General features: G+C 43.7%; 1 protein-coding gene across 4 annotated transcripts; it reads right to left on the bottom strand.

The window, feature by feature from the left end:
• Positions 1-399: 399 nt before the first annotated feature.
• chfr (checkpoint with forkhead and ring finger domains, E3 ubiquitin protein ligase) lies at positions 400-15,513 on the bottom strand. 4 transcript variants are annotated; one of them, XM_029256706.1, is made up of 18 exons: positions 15,271-15,513; positions 14,653-14,860; positions 13,356-13,455; positions 11,116-11,225; positions 10,465-10,524; positions 8,901-9,044; positions 8,630-8,788; positions 8,354-8,531; positions 5,201-5,355; positions 4,465-4,627; positions 4,190-4,332; positions 3,782-3,898; positions 3,600-3,683; positions 3,382-3,452; positions 2,814-2,901; positions 2,606-2,713; positions 2,354-2,426; positions 400-2,243 (listed from the first exon to the last, which is right to left on the bottom strand). In XM_029256706.1, the coding sequence occupies exons 2-18, from the start codon at positions 14,768-14,770 to the stop codon at positions 2,213-2,215; spliced, it is 1,902 nt and encodes a 633-aa protein (XP_029112539.1). In that variant the 5' UTR covers positions 14,771-14,860; positions 15,271-15,513; the 3' UTR covers positions 400-2,212. The 4 variants fall into 4 exon arrangements, with proteins under 4 accessions (XP_029112539.1, XP_018617882.2, XP_029112540.1 ...); XM_018762366.2 differs by having other exon boundaries at positions 400-2,071; positions 15,271-15,512; XM_029256707.1 differs by having other exon boundaries at positions 400-2,071; positions 8,901-9,017; positions 15,271-15,512.
• Between the last annotated feature and the right edge of the window lie 12,139 nt (positions 15,514-27,652).

Genomic DNA, 27,652 nt, shown 5'->3' with positions numbered 1-27,652 from the left:
GGCGCACAACAAGGACTTAGCCGCCTTACTTTACGGTTTCCTGTGTTACTAACTGCTGGACTGGAAACAAAACTATAAACACAGAAAATCATCATTAGCTCAACTGAGCTTTCGGAAATGAGTGAAATTACACCAATTAAAGGAGAATGCACTGTGCCTAACCAACCCACACCAAGCCCAAATAACATTTAAAAATGACTGTTGGCAGTACGCAAACTTAATCAGCAAAAGGGGAATTACTAAAAGGAAAACTAAAAAAACACTATTGCAATAATTCAGGAACATAAGTTTCTTGAATGCAAAAGGTATTACCTCACAATAGTTCAAGAAAATCACAGCGCAAACAGCAAAACATATTGGCACAATAGTTTTTTGTTACATGTGTGTAAAAAAAAAAAAAAAAAAAAAAAAAAATTACAGCAGGTTGGCCTTGTAGCACAGCAGTTACTGGTTCTCATAAATAAGTCTTATAATAACTAAGTCTTGTTAATACCAATCATATGACCAAGCAGGATATTATGAGTATGTTTATGCAAGACTGGAGGCGTACTACAATATAGCAGACAAGCTCTTGTTTCCATTCTCTACAGCGGTACGGCATACTACCACAGGGAACCTGGTATTAGCCATTACCACTGGATCGGAGAAATGCACTATTTTCAACCGGCTTTAAGCTGATTATCCCAAGCAAAGCACAAAACCAAGCCCCGAGGTATCAGAAAGGACTACACAATTTCAAAATTTCACTCTCATCTCCCTACTACAGTAAAATCGCCCTGTACAACTATTGCATGGACTTGCGCTCAGCCCTGCTTATTATATACAGCTTCTAAATGGCTTTTTGCCTTTTCAAAATTCCACACACTAACCTAGAAAAAGCTTTAAAAATATAGTTTATCAGCATCCCCCCAATTCAGTAATAAATATGAATTGCATTCTATTCCCCAAGAGCAGTTTAAATGCATGAAAGCAGCCAACGGTCAATAAAACAGTGCTGCGGCGATGGGAGAATTGTTGCAATTTACTCCCGAAACATCAGTCATAACCAATACTCCCACAACCCAACTCAAACAAGTTCTTACAATGCATAGGATACTCTGACTATGCAGATCTGCTTCACTCAATATTTGTAGAAAAAGGGATATGAAATTAGATGAGCACTAGATAAAGTGCCAAATAATATGTGGCCGTTTATTAAACGGCCGTGGAAGGAGGAAGCCCCAGAAACAAATCAAAGCCAAATTGGCTGCTAGGCTCATAATACTGCAGCTATAAGAAAAGGCGCCGTTAGCTGATTTCTATGTGACAAATACACCATACTTCTAACAACATGTGAAAAGTATGAAAAGAAAACCTAAGGAACTGTAAATTGCTTCATCGAGAAGAGTCTCAGGCACAAAACACATGATCCAACTCCTAGGTCTTCAGAAATGCCCTGTGTTGATGTGCAAGGCACAAAGACCCATGTGCACAGGAAAGACTGGCAATGTGAGACTAAAGTCAGAGCAGGAACTTGCAAAAGGGAGTATAATGTATCGGTACTTCTTGTTGATGAAAGCCTACTTAGACTTGCCTTTTTCAGTAGAAAACTACTGAAAAAGGAAACTGACCACACTAACATAAGTCACTGAACTCTGCAAAACAAAACTGACTCCATCCCATCCAACATTGTGTGGATTCTACTGTTGCAGCACCTTGCTGGAGGATTCTTCACACATCATACGCAAAGACTACAGTTACATAAGAAGACTACTTATGTCACTGCAAACATGTTCACAATCAAGTGTTTGACCTTGGAAACTAACATGCGTTATTAGGCAAATCAATAACATGTTTAATTTGTAAGCTACTACTATTACTATAGGCTTTTTTAAAGTTACTTCTTGCTTGTCCTAGGACAACATTTTGCTGAACAGCAAGGTACACCACACTACCACTTTCACTTGAAGGGGTAGGCAGACTTAGAGAAGTTTTTTTCCTTTCCCCCTTATGTGGAGAGGCAAAAAGGTGAATAGAAAATCTGATTCTTCAGTTCTTGAAGCGGGTCTGCTCACAAATATGGTTGAATTTCCTTAAAAAGAAAAAAAAAAAAAATCAAAAGGAAAAAGTTGGTTTCCAGTTTAGCTTTCAACTTGGACACCAGCAGCAGCAGAGTACATCACGAGGTGAGACACTAGCGCCCTCTCTTGGCAGGAAATCAGTCAGCTCATCCTTATGTCACAGGGCTTTCGCACTGTGATCCTCTTAAAAAAAACACGTGTTGAAATCAGTTTGGCGCTAGCTGCTTCAACAATAAACTTCATGAAATTGCATCCCTTTCTGATTTGGTGCACTGAAGAGAAATGCTACTTACATGGCGTGGTGCGCCTTCACCTGTGTGCGGCAGTTGCGTCCCCAGTAGCAATCAGGACGAGATGTTACCGCTGCTGCAAATTTACAGGTGGTAGTTGTTGGGGGGGAGAGTAAAGGGTACTGGATGAAATTCATATGGGCTGAAGTGCAGTATGTTAATATAGACAAAGCAGTCCTTTCAAAACAAGAGCATCACAATGACACTGCAGAGCCGGTACACAAGTCAGCAAGGACAAGGGTGGCAGAGAGATACCTGGCAGCTCCGAGGCCGGAATATTCTGCCGATACTTGTATGCCAGCTCCTTGAAGGCACGTAGGCCGCAGCAGTGGCAAAGAACCGTGTTACCCGTGATGCGATAGTCTGCATGAAACCGATGAGGAGAAAGATAGATTGTTTTCAGTACTGCTGCCATCTCGGGGGAGGAGAAGGGTTCACTCAAGAGGCAGGTAGGAACACTTACCGGAAAGATGGAAGGTGCCCTGCTGTAAGGCCAGCAGGCTGTCGCGGAGCAGCTCTTTCCAGGTCAGGCCCCTGGACGCCAGGTAGTTCTGCCAGAGAACAAACCAAAAAATTGTGACATGATTGAAACCTAAGACCCCTCACCAGGGATAGGGGACTTCCAGCAGAAAAGGATTCACAACAAAACTATGAGCAAAGATAAACTGGTTTCTGTCACAGAGGAACTACTGTTATACATGTTTAAAATGACCAAAGAGGCAAACACAGAGGGATGTGGAGAGCCATAAAACTGCAGTGCACAGTCCACACACACACACACACACACACACACACACACACACACACACACACACACACACACACACACACACACACACAGCTGTGTGACATTGATACATACACCATCTTACCATTCCTTACTTCATGTAGGCTCATCCTCATAAATGCTCTATTGGTACCTTTCCCATGTAAGTCTAATGCATTTATCAAGATACAGAGAGTCGTTTTGGATGAGGACACCAGCCAAATAAATTATAACAAACAGCAATTATTTGAGGGGGAAAGAATACCTGTAGGACATCCGATTCATAAGTATTGCTGTTGAGAACACCATCGAGGCATTTCTCAGTGAGGTTAAGTTCTGAAGCAGAAAATACATTTTATGCATTAGTTATATGGGAACATGATTTGCAAAAATCAAAACACACAAAAAACCTGAGAAGATTCAATCGAGCAAAATTAACAATGGATAAAGTCAATATCAAGAGGTACATTGTGGGACACATACCGCTGAAACGGGCCAGGCAGCCCTGACATCCAGTTCGCTGACATCCCCAGTACATATGACAGAAGGGAAGGTGGCATGCTGTACCTGGGGGGGGGGGCAGAGTTCAATGGTCAGCAAGTAGTGCCAAATCAACAGGAATATCTTGAGGTAACGAGCACTCTCTGAAGGAGGAGGACACTCACACTGCTGTGCAGAGAAGGGGTGGTTAGCAAGTTCGTTGCGGCGGTCAGGCATGGGCTGTAGGCAGCAGGTGCAGGTAACATGACTGCCCTGTGGTGGACATGTATATTCCTGGACAGCTGGTGCAGACGGGGGGGGCACAGTGACGTCAACATTATGAAGAATATCTTCCTCAGTAAGCATCTTCAATCACTACAGTATTAAGATACAAACCTAAAAAGTTTTTGAATTTGTACTGAAAGCGTTTTCTTTTGAGTCCTTTTATAATCTGTGCAGAAATGTATCGCTATTCATTAACTAAGCCAGAAAAGTGTTTCATTAAATAAATTAAAAAAAAAAAAAAGAGACTGTTACAAGGGTTATAAGAGACAGAGAAAACGATATGCCGAAGTGCGAGATCTGGGCAGCACCTCCTGCAGTGTTGGAGGATGTGGAGGGCCCTTCTCCTAAAGGCTTGACAGTATGCTCCTCACTGGCCATCCCTGAAACATAGGGCCCTGGGATGACATCCTTTCTGTATCCTGGACACTGCCTGCACATCACAAAAGGCTGACTGGAAAAGAGAGCAAAAATCAATTAGCAGGGGACGAAAAACCACAAACAATCTGCGTGGTGTGCCATGTGCCAGTGTTCCTGACACGTCTGGACATCGGTCCTAATTACGGCTGGGGGCTGAGGGGCTCACTTGATGTCAGAGGTGTCACTGTCGTTGTCGGAGAGTTCAAAGAGATAGTCTGAACTGCCCTCCTCATCGGAGAAGGAGCGTTCGATCTTTGGCTGCAGCATGTCCTGAGTGATCTTGTTACGCATGTCCATACTTTTCAGATCCTCCTTGCTACGGCACTTTTCTGTGGAGCACACAGCAATCCAGCTAACTTAATAAAGACAATTCACTAGAAAACAGCTGTGAAGACCTACACTGAAGGACTGTGAACACTACGTTATATAATTACACCACCAGAAGATAAAAGAGCAACGTGGAACTGGCAACCACTTAAAATGCCTTACAATTTTCAGTTAAGCCCAATCAAGCACCCAAGAAAAGAGCTGCAAACTTCTGAACATTTATATTTATTCCTTTAACTGACCCTTTTTTCTCAAAAGCGACTTACCCATTTACACAGCTGAATAATTTTACTAGAGCAATTTAGGGTAAGTACCTTGCTCAAGGGTACTACAGCCAGAGGTTGGGATCAAACCTGCAACCTCTGGGTCCAAAGGCAGTAGTCCTAACCACTGCGCTACCAGCTGTACCCTGAACACAAAATTTCTTTGAGCAACAGGCCAGCTTCTGTCCTAGCATCCTGGAAATAGATAGGGCACAACTGAGTCCTGTGTTTCTCAGTCTAGTTCCAGAATGTACCGTTCCCCTGGTATTTCTGTTCCATCCTCTAGTCCTGTACCCTCCAGAAAGGCTGTACCTGGGTGCTGTAGCAGGTAGGCCTCCACCAAATTGTTGAGGATGTGGTTCTTCCGGATGCGGTCCACAGGGCAGCGGCAGGTGGGGCATAGGGAAGAGCGCTCCATCCAGCCCGAGTAGCAGGCGGCGCAGAACGTGTGCATGCATGGCTGCAGGCTGCACAACAGCGGGAAGTACCATAATGCATTGGGGAGCTCAAAAAAATGGGACATTCCACTTGTACATATACAGTATATAACCATTCCTCACATAACAGGTTCATTTGTTCAGTGAAATCACCCTGTTAGACAAACTCCTGTTGTGAAGAAGTGAATTTCTTATAGGAAATAAGAAATCAGACAAGAAGGGGGGGGGGGAAAAGCCACTTAAAAGCCCTTTTTTACTAGTTTTTGTGTTTGACGATAAAACCGGCAAACATAAAAATGATTTTTAGCTTTTAACATTAATACATAATCTTTACTCCGCTGACAAAGGCAACGGGTCTCTGAAAAACCTTTCGTAAGGTTTTATGAATTTTCCTAAACTGACGATGAAATTACCATCAGTTTCGATGGTAAAAATTTTGTATTCTAAGCCGATAGTGACACCCATTTATTCTAAAATGTCAAACATTAAAATGGACACAATTACATTGTTAACAATAGCAATAGCACCACAAATTAAGGCAATTTACCTTCATTAACTACTATAGGAAATACTGTAGGACTGTCTACCCACTCTCCACTGGCTGTTCTCTGCTTAGGTACTGTACACTTAAAACATAGGTATTGTACTCAATGTTTAAGTATTCATTCAGCTTGTAACACAGAAAAACAGAACAGTAAAGATGAAAGAAACCAATGAAAACTGAACAAATGAATTCGCATTGTCCAAAGAAGTTGCCATTCTTTCGAGGCCGCAGGGTGTCACTGGTCTCTGATAAGGGCCACACGGCGGTGCAGTGGGTAGTAATGGTTTGCCACAGCACCTGGACCGTGCAGTTCGACATGGGTTTGATCCCTGCCTAGTCTGGGTGTAGTTTGCATGTTCCCCAGTGTTTGTGAGTTTTTCCAGGTGCCCTGGTTTCCTCCCCTGATGCAAAGACTTCCAAGTGAATGCAAGTGAATAGGTGACTAAATGGCCTGTAGTACATGCACATATGTATGCACAGGTAGTCCTCATGTTGACATATGCAATTCACAGCCACGCAGACTTACAATGGGCAACCCATCAGCCTTATATTATTTTCAAGTCCTGACACTTGGTTGTAACATCTAACGCTGACCGCTTATCTGCTGTATGATAAGATCTGCTGGCCATGCTGCCACAAGGCACCATTTTTCTTACTGACTCAGTCAGGCTTTCTGTCTATGAGCAATTTTTTAATTCCCCCCCCCCCCCCAGAACATTTAATTTGTGATTCAAGCTACTTTTTCTTCTCTACAATGACTAGCAAGTGAAAATGAAAGTGTGGCGATAGTGCAGAAAAGAAAAAGCAAAACATATAGAAATGAAAGTGAAAATAACTGCAGCATAAAAATACTGATTACAATAATTAGAATACTGTACTCTGTATTAGGATGATTTTAACATATGTAAAATTAATGAACATATACAACCCCCACTGCAGAAGATAGCAGCATTATTACATGTTATCATTTATATATTATAGGATATATCCAATACAAAGGGGATAATGACTTATGAAAGTGACTTTTGATGAGGTCTTCAGAACAGAACCTTGTCATAAGTCAAGGACCACCTATATTTGTGAAATTACTCTGATGTATAATGGGGTGACATGAGTAAAGGGTTTAGTGCAGTGTATTTAGCACCAAGTCACACTGGACAACTAATGCATAATATTCATTGTACATTAGCTTGGAGAAGCATTTACTAAATGAGAAATTGTAAATACCTTGTGACATTCAAGCTATCGGGTATGAGAGAAAAATAAGAAAAGTGAGCAGAAATTATGGCAGGCATTAAATGTACAACTGGAGTGTTCTGTAACTGCTGCACAAAACCCACTGTGTGAGAAACAGGAATGTACTGAAACTGCACCCCCAACTCTAAGGAGTAAAATAGATACTGACCAGATGCTGGGACTGAAATGACAAGAAAATAAATACTGCTGACAGGTTTAGAGATAAGCTGAAGGGGTGTAGGGTGCCTGCTATATGATGCACATACCCTACTGTAGCCTACAGAAAATGTAGTAGATAAGTAAATGAGAAGTAAACAAGCTGAGCACGCATTGATCATGCAGAAAGAAAGCCACTGTGAAATGTTACCATATATGTAGCATGTGCTTTCAGAACTGTATAATGTGTGTGTTTTGGATGCTTGTAGAGACTCCCTAGACAGTGACACAGGGCATTCTCCCTCCAGCTGGGGTGAAATAAAAGCTAAATACTCTCTTTTTTTGGGTGCTTTTTTGAATTATGTCAAATTTCTTCCACAGAGGACTCAAGAAGTGCAAATTCGGTACTTATACAAGTAAAGAAATTCTTCGTAAGCTTAAGTAGGACTATTTAAAAAAAAAAAAAAAACCTTGTCAAGTCAAATTTTTCTAAATTGAATAGAGTGTATATTGGGGGTGACTATGAAAAAAATTTTTTAAATACAGTTTAATGCTATTTTCACATAGCTTTAAATCAAGTTGTCCTTAAAACAGTTTGTATGACTGTTCTGTTTATAGACTGACTTGTTTTAGCCAACTACTGGATAAAATAATGCAATATGGACAACTGGCTTTTACTGATCAATCATTTTTATTGACCATTTCCTCTCTTCAACAGCTACCAATGTATAAGGTAGCCTAAAGGCTGTGCAGCAACTGCATGGCAATGGAACTTAAGTGTTCCTTTAAAAAAAAAAAAAAACCTGATGACACAAGTAAGAATGATGCGAGTTATGTTCTTATATCAATTCTTCCAGCTGTTTTGGAAGTAAAATGATCACGCTATGATTAAAAATTACTAGAAAAAGTACACATTTCATAAACTGTTACAGCAGTTTTTTGTTGTATGGGACCCTATTGTAGGAGGACTGGGTGTATTCATAGAACATGGAACTTAATGCTTATATGAAATGCACAAAAGCAGCCTGCTGGTCAACACTGCTAAAGTTAACATCTGTAGAAAAGAAGCATGGATGCTCAGACTGATTTTACCTCACACAGTCATATAACAAATCCTGGCAGATGATGCAGGTGAGGGATTCTTCCATTTTGTCAATCTTGGGCCCCTCTGTTGTTCCTTTCTGCACAAGGGTCCCCACAGCCACCTTGGCAGGGTCTCCTGCCTCAGTAAACCCAGAATCAGGCAGACCAGGTAATCCATAATCCTTGTCTAGGAAAAAAAGAAAAAAAAGGTAGAGAATAGATGCATAACCTCAACTGCTACCTACTGCCTTCACAAGGAAGGACAACAAATGCAGTAAGGAGTACCAGTTCTTCTCTTTTTTCTCTCTGGTTCGTTATCCTCCATAACTGAAATCCTGCTCCCTTCCTCTGACTTTAGAAGATCTCCAGTGCAGGAAGCTTCTGTTCTTGCGGTTACTGGCTTCTCTCCACTGGCTTCTTGGGAAGACAGCAGTGTGTCAGAACCTGCAAATGTCACATGAGAAGTTTCACTGGATTGCTGTACGACATCCTGGCAAAAGGCCCAAGTTCTTGAACAGGCTAGTGTTAGACAGAGGGGCGGGACAAGTTGCTGTACCTGAAACAAAGGTCTGAGGGATAGAATGGCATGGTGTGGTGAGAGGGGCTGCAGGCACGCTGCTGTAGAGGTGGGAGGTGGAGGTAGAGGGTCGGGGCTCATCTTGGGCACAGCCTCCTGTGGAGGACATCTCAGTCACCCTCGCTTGGAGCAGGTGTTGGGGGCAAGGGTGGTTGTTAGTACACGACTACTGTGCTTTTCAAAGACAGCGTTAAAATTAATGGAATTAAAATAAGAGTCCTCATGCAAAGTAAGTTATTCTTGTACTTCACAAAGCAATGAAGCATGTATAAGACTACAGGCAGTCCCCGAGTTACGATCGTCTGACTTACGTACAACCCGTACTTACGAACCACCCCCTTACTGACAGGAAGTTGATTTTGTCACCCTTAAGCAACAATCAAATGAAAATTTCATAATTAAACTTATATTAAAATTTGAGTGCACACACACACACACACACACACACACACACACACACACACACACACACACACACACACACCGGTTCATAACAATAAACGGGAACTACTTTGCAAAGCGCATCAAAACATTGTGCATGTACAGCGGTTTGTTGGCCCGAGGTAGGACAGACTTCCTTCTTTTCCCGTTAAGTGCCTCGTGTGTTACTGTATTTGGCTTTAATTTTGTTGCCTTTACCCTCCTAACCATGGCACCAACGCGTAAATGTGATGCAAATGATGGTGATGCATCCAAGAAAAGGGAAGCGATAACAATTGAAACTAATGAGTAAATAAAGCAAAAGGTGAAACAATGAAGAAAAAAACTTTAATGTTTTATGCACTCACTGGCACTCTCTCGCTGAGAGAGCACTCGGCTACAAGAGACACTTCTTCCCAGTTTGCAGAATCTCACTCCAGACAGCAAGATGTTTTAGTGCATCCAAAGTGTTTCTTTAAATTTTTTTTTTTTTTTTGCATAGAAAGGTACATGATATATTATATACCAAGTCAAATATTTGGCAAACTGACGTTAGATACCCACCATACCTAACTTCCGACATACGTTAAAATCCAACTTAAAGACAGACTGAGGACACGGAACTCGTTCGTCATTCGGCGACTGCCTGTACAGTACATACATCAGAATAGGCCAAGAAAACACGCAGAGAATTAACATATTTTTACAGCATTGCAATATTGAAATTGTCAAGTTTATAAAATCATTCAGGCTGTACATTTAACCCAGCAGCGTAACCAGCTAATTGAAAAACCACACACACACACACATTTCAGAACCGCTTGTCCCTTACGGGGTCACAGGGAACCGGAGCCTACCCGGCAACACAGGGCGTAAGGCCAGAGGGGGAAGGGGACACACCCAGGACGGGACGCCAGTCCGCCGCAAGGCACCCCAAGTGGGACTCGAACCCCAGACCCACCGGACAGCAGGACTGCGGTCCAACCCACTGCGCCACCGCACCCCCTTTTTTGAAAAACCATTCATTTCAATTTATTTCTAGTAAGAGCTTTGGCATCAGTTTGGAAAAGAGCTTAATGAAATTATGTAAAAAATGATCAGAAGAGTGAAAGAGTTGTCTTGCCTGTGTTATCCTGTACACTTGAAGGCTCTTGGGGTATGGATTGATAAATGTAGGCAATATCTGCAAAAATAATAATGACAAACCTTATGACAGACTCCTCTGTCTTCACTTATCCAATATTAAACCAGTGTTCCTAATCATAACTGATTCCATGCTTCTGGAGGAAAATACACTGCAGACTACATCTGCCGTAATGATCACTCTAGTGCTACGTTCATTCATTTACATGCATTGATTTAGCAGACGTTTCTCCAAACAACGTACATCTCATAGAAAATACAATGTATGCATTACATTAGCAGAAAGCCTTAGAAGCAAACGTGTGATTCAAGATTAAGAAATCCCACAGCCATTATGCAACAGCTTGTACAAGTTTCAAACATGCTGCTCTTCAGCTGTGTACAATAAACATGTATGCTGGATAGCCTAAAAATTCTTGTCGTACTATATGTGTAGGACATAAAAATGGCTCCTAAATAAAATTAAGATGCTCGCTTCTCATGAGATTAACTAAATATTTCATTCATCAGACTCCAGCACGGAACAACTATACTCTCATAAGATTACATGTAGAGAAGCACCTGTAACACCTATCACCATGTTGGGATTTTACATTATGCAGACCACACGTCCAAAATCATGTGTCCTTACTTTGCTCTGGCTCGTTTTTCCTGTAAACAAAGTAGATGACATCGCCACTCTGGAGAGGGTGCATCTGTTTCTTAACCAGTTTAGACATGTTGATTACTGTGCCATTGGTGCTGGGGACAAAAAAGCAACTTAAGCATATGATGTAGTGGTTATGCGATTTATCAGCAGTTATTTTCATTCTGTTTGACTATAATAATAATAGCCATGACAATCCAGGCATTTTGCAAACAGAGGGATCATCACTTCTGAACAGAGGTTGCTAGATCAGAAGAAATCACTGGTGTGTTTCACAGCAATTGATTTACATTTATTAATTTAGCATTTCTCCAGAACTATGTAAACAAAAAATGAATTTCTCAGTAGGCAAAGACCTTTAGATAAAAAAAAGAAAACATACAGCTGTCAAAGAAGAGTCAGTTTGTCCAATACCACCATCTTTGCCTATGCACATTGCATGCATGAGTAGCTGCCTGTAGAATCAAGTCAGACAGGAAACACAAAAGGTAATGTGCAAATTTACCAAACTTGTTAGATCAGGAGAGAAGTGGGTCCAAGAGAGATTTGTTTTGAGACCCTTCTTGAATGCTGACATTCAGCACTTCTGAGGGACAGAGGGCGCTCATAAATTTGGAGCCAGAACCGAGAATCTACACGCTTTTGATTTTTGACCGCTCGTCAGTGGGGCCACCAAACAGCCAGATATGGAGGAGCACAGCAGTCTTGTCAGCGTGTGAAAAGGAATCAGGTCCATTATGTACTGGAGCGCTGACCCTTACAAATTGCCTAATGCTGTTACAGCACCAACAAAAGTCTGCTGTCTAGGACACGTGGTAATAAAGTACAGACAGGCCCCGGGTTACAAACGTCCGACTTGTGTACAACCCGTAGTTATGAACCACCCTCGTACTGACCGGAAGTTAATTTTTCACCTTTAAGTAACAATCAAATAAAAACTTCATGATTAAGCCCATTATATTCAAAATTCAAGTTATATAATGGTTTGTAATAAACGGGCGCTACTTTGCAATCCACATCAAAAAATTGCGCGTCTACAGCTTTTTGTCGGTAGGGTGAATGAGGCCGAGGTAGGACAAAGCAATTCCTTCTTTTCAGTTGGACCACATTGCTCTTAAGTGACTTGTGTGTGTTACTGTATTTGCTTTTAAAAAGTTTTTTTTTTTTTTTTGTTTTCTCCCTCCTAATCATGGCACTAAAGCGTAAATGTGATGCAAGTGATGGTGATGCATCCAAGAAAAGGAAAACGATCACGATTGAAAAAATAAAGCGATCGGAAAAAGGTGAAACGCCAATGAACATTGCAAGAGCGAGTTTCGTTAATGTTTTGCACACACTCTCTCTCATAAATACTGTAGCTGTCAGAACCACGCCCACACCTTAATCAGCAGCTTCAATTGGAGCACTCGCCTGTTTTTTAAAAAAAACACACTTCTCAATCTCTTCCCAGGTGCAGAATCTCACTGGATACAACCATCCCCTCTACGTTCTCAAACCTTCCTCGCTTCGCTCTTCCAAGTCCTGTCCCTCCTTCCCCAGTCCCGTTCCACGTCTCTTTGGTAACAACCGCCTGCTTTATCCCTCGACCACGATTTCGGATCCTTGCCTCCGTTAGTTTGCCGATCGACTGACCACGAGAACACGTCTAGTCCTTTGATTCTTAATAAACAATCCTGCGCTTGGGCCCAGTCTCCCCCGTGTTCTCTGTTCAGCATGACAGTAGTGAGATTTATCATCATCTCTTTCTATAACTATTATACTGCTGTTACATTATCTTTATCTTACATTGTTTTATTATTACAGTATATTGGATGTTTTCGTGTATCCTGAAGTTTCTTTAATGTTTTTTATGCAGAGAAATGTACACGATACACTATATACCAAGACAAACATTTGACAAACTGATGTTAGATACCCAACGTAACTAACTGTTCTGACTTACGTACTAATCCGTTTTAAAGACAACTGAGGATGCGGAACTTGTTCGTAACCCGGGGACTGCCTGTAGCTTCTCTTCTTTATTTTTGTGTTACAAGTTCTGTTCAATACCTCAAAAAGTGGTGAGAATACGTCTCGAGAAATATTCAATCCAAGATATCAGTAGTGACTGGACTGGGTGATGAGTCTGGACATTTTTTTTTTTTTTTTAAATTCCAACTCATGCAAATCATAACCTTCATTCAATAAACATCAAGAACTATCTTCAGCTAGACAAAATGTCTTACCTCATATCCTCCAGCCAAACCTCTCCAGAGTTGGCATCCTGCACAATTTTGCAGTGATCACCTGAGACCAGTTTATTTGCGGGAAAAGAGAGATCACAACCTATGGAAAAATATTTGAACTAAGTTAAAATGACCACTATATCGTTCATAACACCAAGATGAACACTCCAGGCAAAACTCATTGCAGGAATCGGGTCATAACTATCTTTACGAAACATGAGTACTCGGATTATACAAATGCACCAAGTCCCAGTCTGTCAAAGCCGTTATCGTGACAAGGTGACATGCCTTGAAAGATCCAAGCTGCCATAGAGGACAAGATGATCTCTAACGTGAAAAAACCCTTGGCATTAAAAAGCAAACTCAGAAAAGTACAATGGCACAACTTCAAAACCTTGATCTCCATTCCAAAACCCACAAAAAGCCTACTTAGTATTCTGTACACACACACACACACACACACACACTATGGAGGGCTTTGTCGGGACACGGGGTGTCCAGACTGACCCAGCTGAAGAGGCCTTTCTAGTTTCTCATGCTGGGCAACACCTCGGAGCCGAGGCCTCCTCAGCTCCTCGGCTCCTCACACGCACCTCTCCCTGTGTCTATGGCAACTTAAGTTTTATACATAAAAATCATGAAAGGTCACGTGAAAACATGTCAAAGCATCAGCGTGCTTCATCACTTATATATAGGAACAGTTTTCTCTGAAAAACTATGTGAAGAAATACTTCACTCTCGTTAGGTGTTTGTGTATGTATCTAGCAGACATATTGATATTGTCCAATGTCATGATAACGCCAGCATTAAATGACACTGCATCATGCCTTAAAATAAAAAAATAAAAAAAAAAGTGCAGCTAAACATGATGATGTTTAGCAACGAAAAGGATTATGATTTACACGGACACATGACACCTTTAAGTACTGTAACGTACGGTACAGTTACAACGCGTAAGGAACTTTGACAAACTTTGACGCTGACGTTTAGGAAATTAGCGGAAAAATTTATTTCAAGGCAAAAAACTTTAAAAAATATTAAACGCTGTGTAGTAAGGCAGAAAAGTATTGCACTTACTATATTATATTCGACAAAAGAAGCCGGCGGTGCTGTGCGGAAACAACTCTACTAGACACCGTGAGAACTGCATTGTTTGCGTCTTAATGGAGAAGAGAAACTTGTGGAGCTGACAGGAAACCCGGTGAAACAGCGCGAAGAGGAGCGCGCGGAGGGCTCGGCGGTGTGCGTGTCACTGTGTGTGTGTGTGCGTCACACTGGGCGTGTACTCTGCTCTCACCCTTCCTCCTGCCCACGGTACACTCCCTGTTCACCAGCAGCACCTCGGAGCTCGAGCCGGCCTCCATCCGGACCAGCTTCCCCCAGGGCTGCGCACCGCGCGCGGCGCGCCCCTCCATGCGCGCTCCCAGGCTGCGCGTGCGGCGCTTCGGCTGGACGAGCACAAGGAGGAGATGAGAGGAGGTGTCCGCTCGGGTCCCGTGCGGTTTCTGGAGAGGAGAGACGAGAGGAGAAGGGGTTGGTTGGTGTCCCTCCCTCTGCGCGGAGGCGCACGCACTCAGGGACTCAGCACCGGACTCGCACAAGTGGGAACTCCACCCGGACAGACGGACCGCCGGCGCGCGCACCACCGACACGACAGCCACCGACTGCGTTACCGTGCTAACCAGCACTCCGGGCAACTACAAGGTTCTCTAGCTCTGCTCATTAGAAAAACGTAGACTCTTGCTAAAGGGGGGAAAAAAAGAGAGGCCGCGTTTTTGTTTGTTTTACATTTTCTATCCCGGGCCTCTTTGTGAGTAAATTATACCCGCGAAGACAAGCAAAAGAAAACGAGCAGCCAGGAAGCGCGACTGCAATCGCCGCCTCCGCTCGCGACGCGCTCGTCCCCGATACGAACCTGTTACCGTCCCCTCCGTGGCCAAAACATCCCCTTTTGTTGTCTTCAGATGCGATTTAAAGTCCGATCGCCGTCTCGCCAGTGCGTGCGCGCACACACACTCACGCACTTCCTGGCAACCGAAGGTATTTACAGACATCAGCTGATTGTGGAGGAGAAGGCCGTCTGAGGGAATGAAGCCGCGGTAGGAGCGGCCATGTTCACAGGGAACTGTACCACGTGACGAGGGTACAAAAATAAAGCGTGCAGTGGTGGACGTGTTTGATGACGGCTATATACAATCTACGTTTTACAAAAAAAAAAAATTCTTCCCTTGTCAAATCAAATCCACAAACACATAATTCAGTTATACAAATAAAAGTATCGGCATGGTGAGAAAAATGTTCTCGCAGTTGTTATACATTTAACAACTGCACAAATTATATTACGTAATATTATTATTAACATTTATAGCTTTGTCCATAGCGACTCACAATGACGTGCAGGTTTGAACACATCTACTTGAAACGATTTACCCTTGGTACTTTAAGGTCCTTACCCTAAATTGCTCCAGTGAAAATTACCCAGCTGTATTAGTATAAGTGGGTAAATAGTTGTAGGTGCCTGAACATTGCAAGTCACTCTGGAGAAAAGCATCGCCTAAAGGAGTAATTGTAACTGTAGATGTACCCATTTATACAGTAAGGTAATTCTTGCTGTGTCCATTCAGGGCAAGTACCTTGGTCAAGGATACTGCAGTGGGAGCCCTTAGTTGACGCTCTATCCATTATACTGCTTGCTGCTCCACTTTAAGTACTGGGAGGCCTACTGTTGTACCTTTTAGAAAGGTGCATAATCTGCAGTGCTCTGTTAAAATACTCCGCTGCGATATTTAAATAAGCAAAAGCACCCGAGAGGTCAGATCAAAAGAGCTGATTAAAGAATAAAATATTAATAAGTAGCAGTAACAGTAAGGTAGGGCAGCAGGTGCTGTAGCAGTTGGAGCTGCTGCCTCAGAGGTTGGAAGGTCAAATCCCACCTTTTGTTGCAACACCCTTGGTACTTACCCCAAATTGTTACAGTAAAAAGCATCCTACTTCATACACGAGGAAAATCATAAGTAGTTTAACAATGTAAGTCACTTTGGAGAAGAGTGTCAGCTAAATGGATAAATGTAACCATACTAATAATTACATTTCTTCATTCAGCAGACACTTCTCCAAATTGATACACCCAATAAAATGATATACAATTATTATAGCTATTAATCACTGTGTATTAATAAAGTTAGCAGCCAAATATTTCCATGAAAATTAAAACAGTGTATTCCGGGGTGGCCAAGTATTTGGCAGTCACCAGACAGGTATCGAAAGCCAAGAGTGAGGTACATCACCAAGGGAGCTGGCCACTCTCACTGACAGCAGTAACTCGCACCAGCACACCACATTGCCTTTCAGATTGGATGGAGGGTCCCCGAGGGCCACTTGGAAGTCACTTTGGTGTCTGGCCCAGATAAAAGAGGGGCTGTTTAATCTCATCGGCTGCCTGTTTGTACTTGCTCGCCTATCTGCTGTGAGAGCCGGGTGTCATCACTCCAGACGGGCCTGAGTGATGTGTTTGAGCCAGGCTGGAAATTGGAACCCCTCTGGAGTTGCTACCGGTGCTGGCTACACTGCTCTGCGTATCACCTTGTGCTCCAATGACATGTTTAATATTTCAGCACCACTTTAACACTTAAATATGATATTTAAGTGCCATTACTATGCAAACATCAAGTTGAAACACCGTATGAGTCATAATAATAATAATAATTATTATTATTAATGTTGCTTATGCATTCTTCCATTCATTATGACTAACTGCTTGTCCAGTACGGTGCCAGGTGGTCCAGAGCCTATCCCGGAAGCATAGGGAGGCAGGCTGCACCCTGGAAAGGACTCCAGTTCATCGCAGGGCAGTCACACACACTCATTCTCTCACACACATGCAGTACACACAATGGGTAATTTACAGCCATCAGTCCGCCTGAATCGTGCCTTTGGACTGAGGGAGGAAAGCCACATGAAAGCGAGCCACACTCCATGCACATGCACACTCCACATAGAGCCCAGCACACAGGAGCTACCCGCTGCACCGCTATGCTGCCCTTGTGTTTCTTAGTCAATATCATTAAAAATCATGTAAAAACAGACTTGCGGTGTTATCAAAACCACCAGCAGGACATTTTATGGTAGCTTTGCAAGTGAACTACCTGAATTAAGGGTACAACAACTGCTCCATCCAGTACTTGAATCAGCCACTTTCCACTGTACTAACATGAGATCATTGCTCATATGTGTGGAATATACTTTCAGGCCATGTGACACATGTATGGCGGAATTCCAAGGCAGTGGCAGCTCTCTTTTCACATTTCAATTTGAGATTGCGTCTCATAATCCTCTTGCCGCAGCAGCACGGCTCAATGCTGATCACCAGGGATATTGGCAGGCGTCACTAATGCCACCCAAATGACTTGACACAAGTCTAAAAGGTTTACACTGGATGCTAGTGACAACACATTTCCACTGCATTACGTGCTCTAACACTGCAGGCAAAATCCTCTTAAAACAATCAGTGGTTAAGGAGATATTTCAATTAAGCGATCTCTTTTCCTGCCAACGGAGAACAAGGTCATTCACATGAAAATGGGAGCTTATCAGCCGATCGCATGCAGTTAATAAACAGAGTGGTTATGGCCCTGAAAGGGGGCCTCGCTTATCGAAAAGGGCGGATGTGAGGCCGATTAGAAATCGTAATTGAGTTTGAACGGGACTTGAGAAACAGTCTGCGCTACGTGATAATGGAACATAACTCAGTTTTCAGTCGCATCTAAAGCACACAGGCACTGAAATCTATGATATTAGACTGCCCCTATACAGGTTGCCCTTTAAAAGCAGAACCAGCAGGATTCTATGAATATGATACGAGTGATAGGATAACATCTTACTGTACCGTACGTGCATGCTGCCATTTGTGTCCATTAACAGTGCAGCTTTTCTCTGGCTCCTTTTTACTGAACCTTAAAGACTGTGTTTTTAATTTGCAAGTGAAAAAATTACTTGGAGCATACAGTGCATCCCCATAATATTATTTTCCACCGTGTATCACATTGTGGCCTTTAAACGGAACGGAACACAAAAGACTGCGGTGGACTAGCATCCCGTCTGGGGTGTACCCTGCCTTGCCTTCCATAGCACCCTATGTGTCCAGATTTGCTCTGGTCCCCCACCACCTGGCCTTAGGACGAGCAGTTATGGAGGAGAAAACATTATCGACCCCAATGACGTGCTTTTCAACAGGAAAAATAAATAAGAGTAATGATAACATCTTATTGCATCACATGCAGAACTCATGCTTGCTTTCCACGAATTTCATTCCGAAAGGGCGTCGTGGTAAGATACAGGGGCACTTACACAACCTGTCAATGTAAAAGCGCTTGCACACGCTCTAATTACAAGCGCACAAATCTTCCCAGTTTGGGAAACACCGAGGCGTTGCCCTAATAGAAATTGCAAATGTGTCCTTAATGCGGGGCCTAATCCGCGCGGTTCCCCCATATCCCCCCGCAGCGCCTTATTAATGGGGAGAGCGGAGCCCGTCGAGGGCAGGGGCCTCTTCTCGCTAATGCATTCATTCCTCATTGTTAGCTGTCTGTCTGCAAAGAAAGGCTTTCGCAGGGAGAGAGCTGGGGCCCTTGGAGAATACAACCCGGTATGAAAAGGTTATTTATATTAGATATGACAATATTGTCTGCCGCCCCCCCACCACACACACCCACACAAAAACATTTCATTACGATGCTAGTCGTTTCCAGCTCCGTCGCCCCTGCGACAGCTTCCGAATCACTGTCACTTTTGCACGAGGGGATACAACGTAAAGATAAATCAGGCACAGAGGGCTACAGACCCCCCCCCCCCACCAATTATGTCCATCAATATCTTCGAACTGGATCACAGACCGTGCGCCCGTGCTGTAGAAGACATCAAACAGGCAATTATATAAATAAATGAGGAAAAATGCTACCGTTGTCAAATGGGACCCCCGTGAAAGTGCGATAAGGTTTCTTTCTGCTCTCGGAAATTATCTCCCCGACTCGGGCTAATTGCTGCTGGATGTCCTCTTTGCTCACTGTGAAAAGCTGTGTCTAATTACCACAGCATTCATCATGTATTAGCATGTTATCACAAGGTTAACTTATCAGTGGGGCTACAGAGGCAGCTGGGGGTGGCGAATGCGCTGCGCTGCGCTGCCCTGCGCTGCCCCTGCCTGCCCACAAGGGGTAGTTCTTGTTCTTTGGAAAATTGGCGCCAATTCGCATGGCGGCCTCCTCGTCAGCTGAGGCAAAACGACGCGCTGTCACGGTGTCAGGTAGAGCTGGTGCTGCTGCTGCTTGCGCTCATCCTGGAAATAAACAAATAAATAAATGCGAGCAGGAAAATGTCAACATTTTTGTTCGCCGTCGATTCCCGGTGGCCGCGCGTTTACCCTGCTTCGGGGCGCCGTTTTTCTTCTCCCGCGCGCGCGATGATCGGGGAAACGTACCGCACGGGTTACGAAAGTCGCTCGCGACGAGGGAGGGAGATGCTAACGCCGCAATTTGGAGAGGCGGCTGACGGAGCTGTGATGGAGACTGACTGAGGAGCGGCGGCGGTGCTCTTTTCACTGGGGACGATCGAAAACGCGCACAGCGACATGACATGCATCGTTTCGCGCTCGACAAATCACGAAGGTCTGGTCTGTGCTGTGCTGTGCTGTACCAGGCTACAAACACCACGCGCTACGGGCCTCACGTGTTGTTGTTACGACAGAAAACCTGACAGCCAATGGGAGCAACGCGCCACGCGGCTGAAACTTGCCGCCGGTTTCGTCATGTTGACGCGCGCAGCCGTGCAAGCGAACCAAGGCCGCGACTGGTTCCGAGCGCACGTCTGGGTCCGGTCGCCTCCTCATTACAATTCCGCCGACGTTTGGGCCCCACGCCTCCGTTCTCGCAGCCAAATGTACTCATTTGTCAGAGCGCCTCTAAGATCACAGGCCGCCAAATCCCCGTGGGCCTTCCCGGCGCTTGTGCGTGGCGCAGGAAATCAAAGGCCTGAGAAGAGATCCACGCGGGCTGGGCGGATTCATTCAGCGATGCTTTAACTAACATTTAGTGTCTAACGCGCCCTTTGAAAACACCTACTAGCCCGAGCAGGAAAGATTACAAGCAAATAATAGTCCATCTATTGTAATAATGGATTTCGTTCTGTTCTCATATGCATAATTACTTCACACTTTTCATTTTAAACCATTCAGACTGAACAAAGACTGGGAATTTGGTCGGGCATGATTTCATTCAGCAGAATTATTCTTGTTTAGCTAAAATAATGGGAGGAGAATAATGTTAATGCGAGGAGAAACAAAACGGCTCTTTTTGCGGTTTGGATTTGACAAGATTTCCGAAAGTAGCTGAAGGTGTAACGGAATGAGGTTGAACGAAAGCTGCTGGACATCAGTCGGTGCTTTTCTGAGGTCATTTCTGTAGCCGGAGTCCATTACGCAGACAGAAAACATGTTGCGCAGCCTGTTGCACATTTGTATGTCAGTTTGGACATAATCACTGAAGTGACAGAAGGCACACTTATAGTGCTTAGAGAGGGCAACTTGCACAAGAAGAACCCTGGTTCGAATCCCACCTCCTGCTGCAGCTCCCTTGATCAAGCTCCGTCCGAACCAGTTGCCCCATACCGGGCATGGGGAACCGGAGCCTAACCCGGCACACAGGGCGTAAGGCCGCGGAGGGGGAGGGGACACACTCAGGACGGGACGCCAGTCCACCGCAAGGCACCCCAAGCGGGACTCGAACCCCAGACCCACCGAAGAGCAGGACCAACCCACCGTGCCACCGCACCCCCAATCCCTTGATCAACGTACTTACCCCAAATTGATAGAGTAAAAAGTACCCAGCTATATAAGTGGGTAAACCAGTGTAAGCCATCTAACATTTAGAGACAAGCGTCATAAAATTCCAGGAGTGCAGGAGTCAACAATGAACCTTCTGCTCACCTTCCCAGCTCAGTGTAGGACCTGCCCACTGTTTGGTATACAGTGGGGAACACAGGCTATAGTATCAAGGGAAGCAGCGATAAGACGGCATTCTCCCTCCGCACAGAAACCGGCCACCGAGAGGACCCGATAGCAGAGCTTGTTGTCTCGGTGTGTTAAATAGCTGCCCTTCAGCACCCGCTCGAATCCTGAGAGAGGTACTGCATCGCCATGGGCAGGAAGAGATAGGCAGGCGGATGAAATTGGTGAAGGTCTGCAAGGCGTTTCCCATCTCGGCCGATTATATGTTTGCGTCCTGTTATAGCCCACCGCACGGCCAAGGTAGCGCCCATTCATTTATGTCGACTTCTTCTAAGGCTACATTTTTTTTTATTTAAATAAATTCCAGACCTCACGTTTTTGCCCCCACACGTCTTTAACCACCAATATGCTTATTCTGTGTATTAACCAACATGTTTGTCACTGCTGAAGTCATTAAGCATTGACTGCGCAGCTTGTAGTGATAGTTAGCTATTTAAAATTTATCGCCGATGTGTTAACAAGCAGCGGCGCAATGGTACATTTTTGATGTATCAAAGGTTTCTCTTGGAACCCGTTGCAGGCCTTCAGATCATCAGCTACGGGCTTCATCCTCAATGCATAATTCATGGACTAAGCAGGGATCTTATCTTCACATCACAGGATGCAGTAATCATGGGGCTTATTAGTCACCATTGTGCCAACGCGTGTCATAAGAATCAAGCTCAGGAGCAAAATGGCCCGTTTTTCCAAATGGCAACCTATTTCATTTACACCAGAATGCATTCGCTTTCTGATTCGCGAGAAGAAAAAAATACCCCGACATAGCTCGAAAGCACGGTGCAGTGGTGTACAAATGTACTTCCTCTATATTATGCCATTCCCGAGAATTCGATTTTATTGCGTTACTCAAAGCATTTTTGTTTCTCAGACTTTGATTTCATGTAGCTCTGATTAAAGGTCAAAGAAACCGAAGGCTCTGCAGCGGTTTCGAAAGCAGCCCTACGTGCGATTTGCGGCTGTGTATCTTCCTTTGTACGCGTTCCGCGGAGCGTGTCGACCGTGCCGCTGTGTCCCGGCCATCCGGATCCGGCAAACAGGAGGCCGTTTGCGCGGTTGCGCCTCCGCGTAGGAACTTGTGCATGACCAGGCAAGTGTTTGGCCTGTTTTGGAGAGTGCTCCAGGCTCACGGAGGCCCATGTTGGCTAATCTGCAAACAATCCACTCTGCGGTTCCTGTTGCAGGCGGAGAAGCAGCCCTTAAGCCGTGACATTAACGAACAGAGAGAGATAAGATAGGGATTGTTATCGCGTGCGCATGGAACTCCAGCGCAGATACCAGATAAGCGCCTTTCAAAGCAGGCCGCCAGACAGAGAGCAGAGCCGCCTTCCCTGGGCTGGGGGTGGAATGCGGAGCGCTTTGTTAAAGCTGGCTTCCTAAAGCATCTGCTGCCATGCGGTAGAGAAAACAATACAAACCAAAAAAATGTGAGAAAAAAACCTCTTTCCGAAGCACCACGGTTACTTGAAATATTCAAATTTGTACATCTGCCACTTGGACACGCTAATTTGTGGGATAATTGCATGTAATAATAATAATAATAACAACAACAACAAATGCAGCACGGTAGCTGAAATATTACTTTATTTTACATAAATTTACACAAATTGAACTAATTTGAATTAATCACTGGTTGTCGTAAGGGGTGATTTACTCGCTTCAGTTTCTGTAACTCTAAGCTTGTTGCTAAAGGAAAGAATAGTGAGTTTTGTGTTTGACAGAGATTCATGCAGAGACCATGGGAAAATGGCAAAATTATTTGTTTTATATAGATATATATATATATATTTAATAAAAAAGGAAAAAATGTAATGAAAATGGAAAAATTTTATACATTTTGAAATAATATGAATATAAAGAAATGCAATACTACAAGATTTACTCAACGCAATGTTTGCTGAACCAAAAAGACAACCTGGATGGTGTAGTTTTTGTGTTTGTTCTGCGCAAATATGTTTGAAAGTAACTGGACAATGCAGTGTGTGACCAGTGCTGTATTATCCGAGTGTAGGACAAACCCCCCGGGACAAATAATTAATGAAATTTTCATTCTTCTGATTATTTGTAGTTTATGAACACTTCTCTGAGTTGTAAAATACTACATTTATTCTATGATGAGACTGCAATAAGGAAGGCATTACAAGTATTGTATTGTAGCATACATTAATACTTGCATTATAAATTTACAGCTCACCGTTTTACAACAGAAAATTTTGTGCAATCATTAAAAAACATAAGAACATATCATATCTTTGAAAAATAAAAAAGCAATATTAAAAACATCATTGAGTGTTAAGGTTAATTTAAATTTCATTTACTACCACCTGATGTGGTGTCCTACGCCATTCGGAAAAGAACCAACACAGAGAAAGATTGTAATATTTTCTAGGATTGCTTCACTATTAAATTTCTTAATTTATATTTTTTTTCTTCCAATTATAATGGTATTAAATGGCATTAAAGTTAAAAAATGGGGGCTTTTGTCACTTTTTTATTTAATTAAAAAGGGTTTGTCCTACTTTATGTTTCGTCTGGACCCCGTAAAATGCTGGGTGCGCATTATACCTCCTTGAATGAAAAACAAAAAGAACGGAAATGAGAGATGACACTGAAATTAATACCTTTGCAACTCAGCCTCTTGAGCCATTAATATTTCTCCAGCTTCTTCTATTTGTCTGTAGAAATCAGTGCAGTAACTTACAAGCATCTGAGCAAACTGCTTATGCCACTTTCTCACCATTTTTGATTCTTAAAGACAGTATCATACAATGATTTATGCAAAATGTTTACTGAAGTGTTTGCTTTGACTGTGAGTAATTTTTAAAAAATTAAAAAAAGAATCTCAAATGGTAGCATAACATTAAAAATTCACAGCTGAGAGGTGCGGCACACTGCAGGACATGGATAGCGTTCACTTTATGTTTTAGAGCTTAAATTGCTGTTAGAGTGTTACATATTAGGTTAACATATTTTCTCAGAAAAATGATTCAGCTATGATAAATGATACCTGCTTATGACGTGTGTGTATATATACATGGGCCCCATAATAAATAAAATTAATAAAACACGTCCATCACTGGTCTGTGAAGCAACCAAGCATGAATGAGGTGGCAAAGGGTGGACATAAAGCAAGCAAAGCACCACCAGCAGTTTAATCAAATGGAAAAATGATATTTAATCGTCAGTAGCAGCAGCACCACTTAGTCCTTCGCAATTACGCAGTCCAGTCACTGCTTCTCTTCCTCAGTCTACTCAGGCACCTCGAACTCCCTTGGCCACACCTGGTCCTCGTCTCCTACTTTGTGCCGGAAAAGGTTGTTTTTTTTGTTAAGATTTACGAAGGAATGTTAAAAATCTGTCTCCAAAGCCAAGATCTCCTGTTCATTCTGATACTTCCCCATGATCTGGAGTCTGGAACAACTTGTCCAACTGACCTGGCCATGATGAAATCAAAAAAGGCTGTTTAACACGTTTTCCCCAAAGCAACTTTTACATTTACGTTTATTTTTATCAGACGCTTTTCTCCAAAGCGACTTCCAATGAACTCTATGTAGTGTTACCAGCCCACAGACCTTATTCACCAAACTTACACTGATTTACCCATTCATATGGTGGGTTTTTACTGTATCATGTCAGGCAAAGTGTCTTGAACAAGGGTACCACAGTAAGAAGTGTGATTTGAACGTGGTCCGTATAGTGTAAAGACTGTAAAGCTGCAATGTTGATGATGACATCACCTGCTGCCCCATTTGTTGTATGAGGAAGTCTTTTATTTCTTCTTTGTACCTGCTTGGCACAATCAGAGTACAAGTCATACAGACGTCAACTCTTGGAAAATCACAGATTTAAAAAAAACAAATGTCACATGTATTTAAAGTAGCTTTATTGTTTGAAGGGGTAAGGTATTATCATCCTTACAGCGAGGCCTGAAAATCTCTTCCGTTTCTGTCGGTGCCAAACATCTCAGAAGTGATTTCACCAATGAGTTGATTTAAATAAACTTCCCTCTTGGCATGTGCACACAGGCTGTGTTGTCACCAGCTGGCGAATGCTAACCCCATCCCTTCAAAGACGCAGGCACATTTGATTAACGTCTCAACAGCTAATTGCGTGGGGCGAATGTGCCAAGTTGGACAGACCATGTATGGCGAAGACTGGTTTTGAGTCACCCCCCCCCCACCTACCCCACCCCCGCCAAGAGCAGCCTCTTCCTCTCGGCAACTCCCTCATCCTCGCCCACACAAAGAACAGGGCGGCGGAGGCACCGCGCCAGGCATGGGCCCCGTCTCGGGAAGACCACCTCCGCCAGACGCACCCAGCTGCATAAACGTTATTTGATTTTATTGCTTGTGTACATAATGCTGCCACTGTGTGACTGCGTGGATTTGCAGAAATAAGAAAAAAAAGAGTCTGAAAATGAATGAAAGGGGAAAGATTATTTTGGCCGACATCCCCCTCCCAACACCTCCGGCGCACGGCTCGGCACCCGCCTCGTTTTCTGTGGCCCCTCTGTTTTGAAGCGTGATGATTTATGCTCCGTTCCATCAGCGGGACCCGCTAGAGCGCAGCACGGCAGACGTTCCTGCCACCGGGCCAAAGGCATAAAGACATTAGGCAGCACTTTGTCACCAAAGTACAGAATTCACACCGTCTCGCTCCTTTCGGTCCCGTGTCGCCAGCCCGCCTGGATCATGTCAGCCATTGTGCTGCTGCCTTTGGGGACTATAAAAAGATTACAGAATCGAATCATGTAGTCAAGTGTCCTTTTTAGGTCAAGAAATGTGTTTACATGTTCCCCTTGACCATGGCGACCCCCCTTCAACAAAAAACGGAGAACAAAAGGATGGGGTTTTTTTTTCTAAACTCCGTGCTCAAGCACACGGGCTGCGGCACGGGTCCGCAGCTCCCCTCCGCGAAATGGGTTCTTATTCGCAGCGGAACCCTCCAGAATCACTCAGCCCAGAGATGCCCACAGCAATTCAAATGCGATCATCGTGCTCCCAGTCTCATTACCAATCTCCATTTAAAACACATTCCAAATGGGAACTAATGCATTAGCCCTAGCTGAGCAAAGCCTGGGGACCTGCAAAATAGCTGTTTAAAACGTTTTCATGTGCGTTGCATCAGAAAAGAGTGGAAAAAGGGCTTGGGCGGCCTAGTCATTCACAGCCCGGCTTATTAGTTTGGCGGAGCCGCATTAACGGCCCGTGTGCTAAATAAAGCCCATGGGCGCCGCTCTCCGTCTGCTCCAACTCCCGCTTCTTGGCGACACGCGGCTCCAGCTGACATCTCACACGTTCACGTTGGGAGCAGCTACATTTACATTTCACGTAGGTGTGTGTCGTTCTCCCAGCGCAACGCAATGGACTTGCGCGAGCCGCGATAAACGCGTAGCGCAAATTATGTTTAAAGGTGACGTGCGACTGGCGTTCGGAACTGGGCGGCGGCGTAAGGGGGACCGTTGATTTCAAGCCGAATAAAACGGCAGCAATGCCTTTGCTGAAACGCTTTTTGTCCACACCCTCAGACGTAAGATTATGTCATTGTCATGGGAATTTAAATTACTGTGAGCTAAAAGCAATAAAGCTAACGGGCAACTCAGCCGCTACGCGAAATGGCTTTGTGTCCCTTTGTCGAAGACTCACAGCCTTAAAAAGAGCAGATGTTTGGAATACCGGACCAATTCTTGGGAGCGAAGGTTCCCCGCTGGGATGCGACACCGTTAAAAAATCAAGATACGCGGGGTCCTGAACTTACAGACATGATCGGGACAGGAACCCTGTTCCTAACTCGGTTTGTTCCAACCATCGTGTCACAATCAATAAAAGCTTACTAATAAAGTGTAATCCCTTCATTTTTTAAATCTGAGGTTCTGTATCAACCTCAGATTAAGCTGTGACATTTTATTTATTTCATTTTCATCAACCTCTCGTCCCGTACGGGGTCACTGTGTTCCAGAGCCCATGTTTAGAGAATGGTGTAAGGCAGAGAATACCGTGTTCAGGATAGCAGTCCGCTTTAATTTTATTATCCTGAAGCAATATTTTTACGTTGACTCATTTAACTGACGCTTTTCTCCAAAGCGAATTACAATGTTAAACTACCTGCGAGCATTGTCCGATTTATAGGTTGTTTCCACTGGAGCAGTTAAGGGTAAGTACCTTGCTGCAGGGTACTACTGCGAAAAGGTAAGATTCAAACCGGCAACCTTCGGATCTAAAGGAACCAGCGCTAATTATTA

Source organism: Scleropages formosus, chromosome 12 (genome assembly GCF_900964775.1).
Source record: "Scleropages formosus chromosome 12, fSclFor1.1, whole genome shotgun sequence".
NCBI classification, from domain to species: Eukaryota; Metazoa; Chordata; class Actinopteri; order Osteoglossiformes; family Osteoglossidae; genus Scleropages; species Scleropages formosus.
This window is presented reverse-complemented; position numbering and strand designations above follow the sequence as displayed.

What these genes read in the sequence shown, in the direction of transcription:
- chfr (XM_018762366.2), bottom strand. Translation starts at nt 14,770, where the DNA reads ATGGAGGGGCGCGCCGCGCGCGGTGCGCAGCCCTGGGGGAAGCTGGTC. An exon ending in GAGAAAAAAGAGAAGAACTG is followed by an intron (nt 8,532 to 8,629) that starts GTACTCCTTACT and finishes TTTTTTTCCTAG; the next exon opens with ACAAGGATTATGGATTACCT. An exon ending in GTGAAGGCGCACCACGCCAT is followed by an intron (nt 2,072 to 2,353) that starts GTAAGTAGCATT and finishes TTTCTTTTTAAG; the next exon opens with GAAATTCAACCATATTTGTG.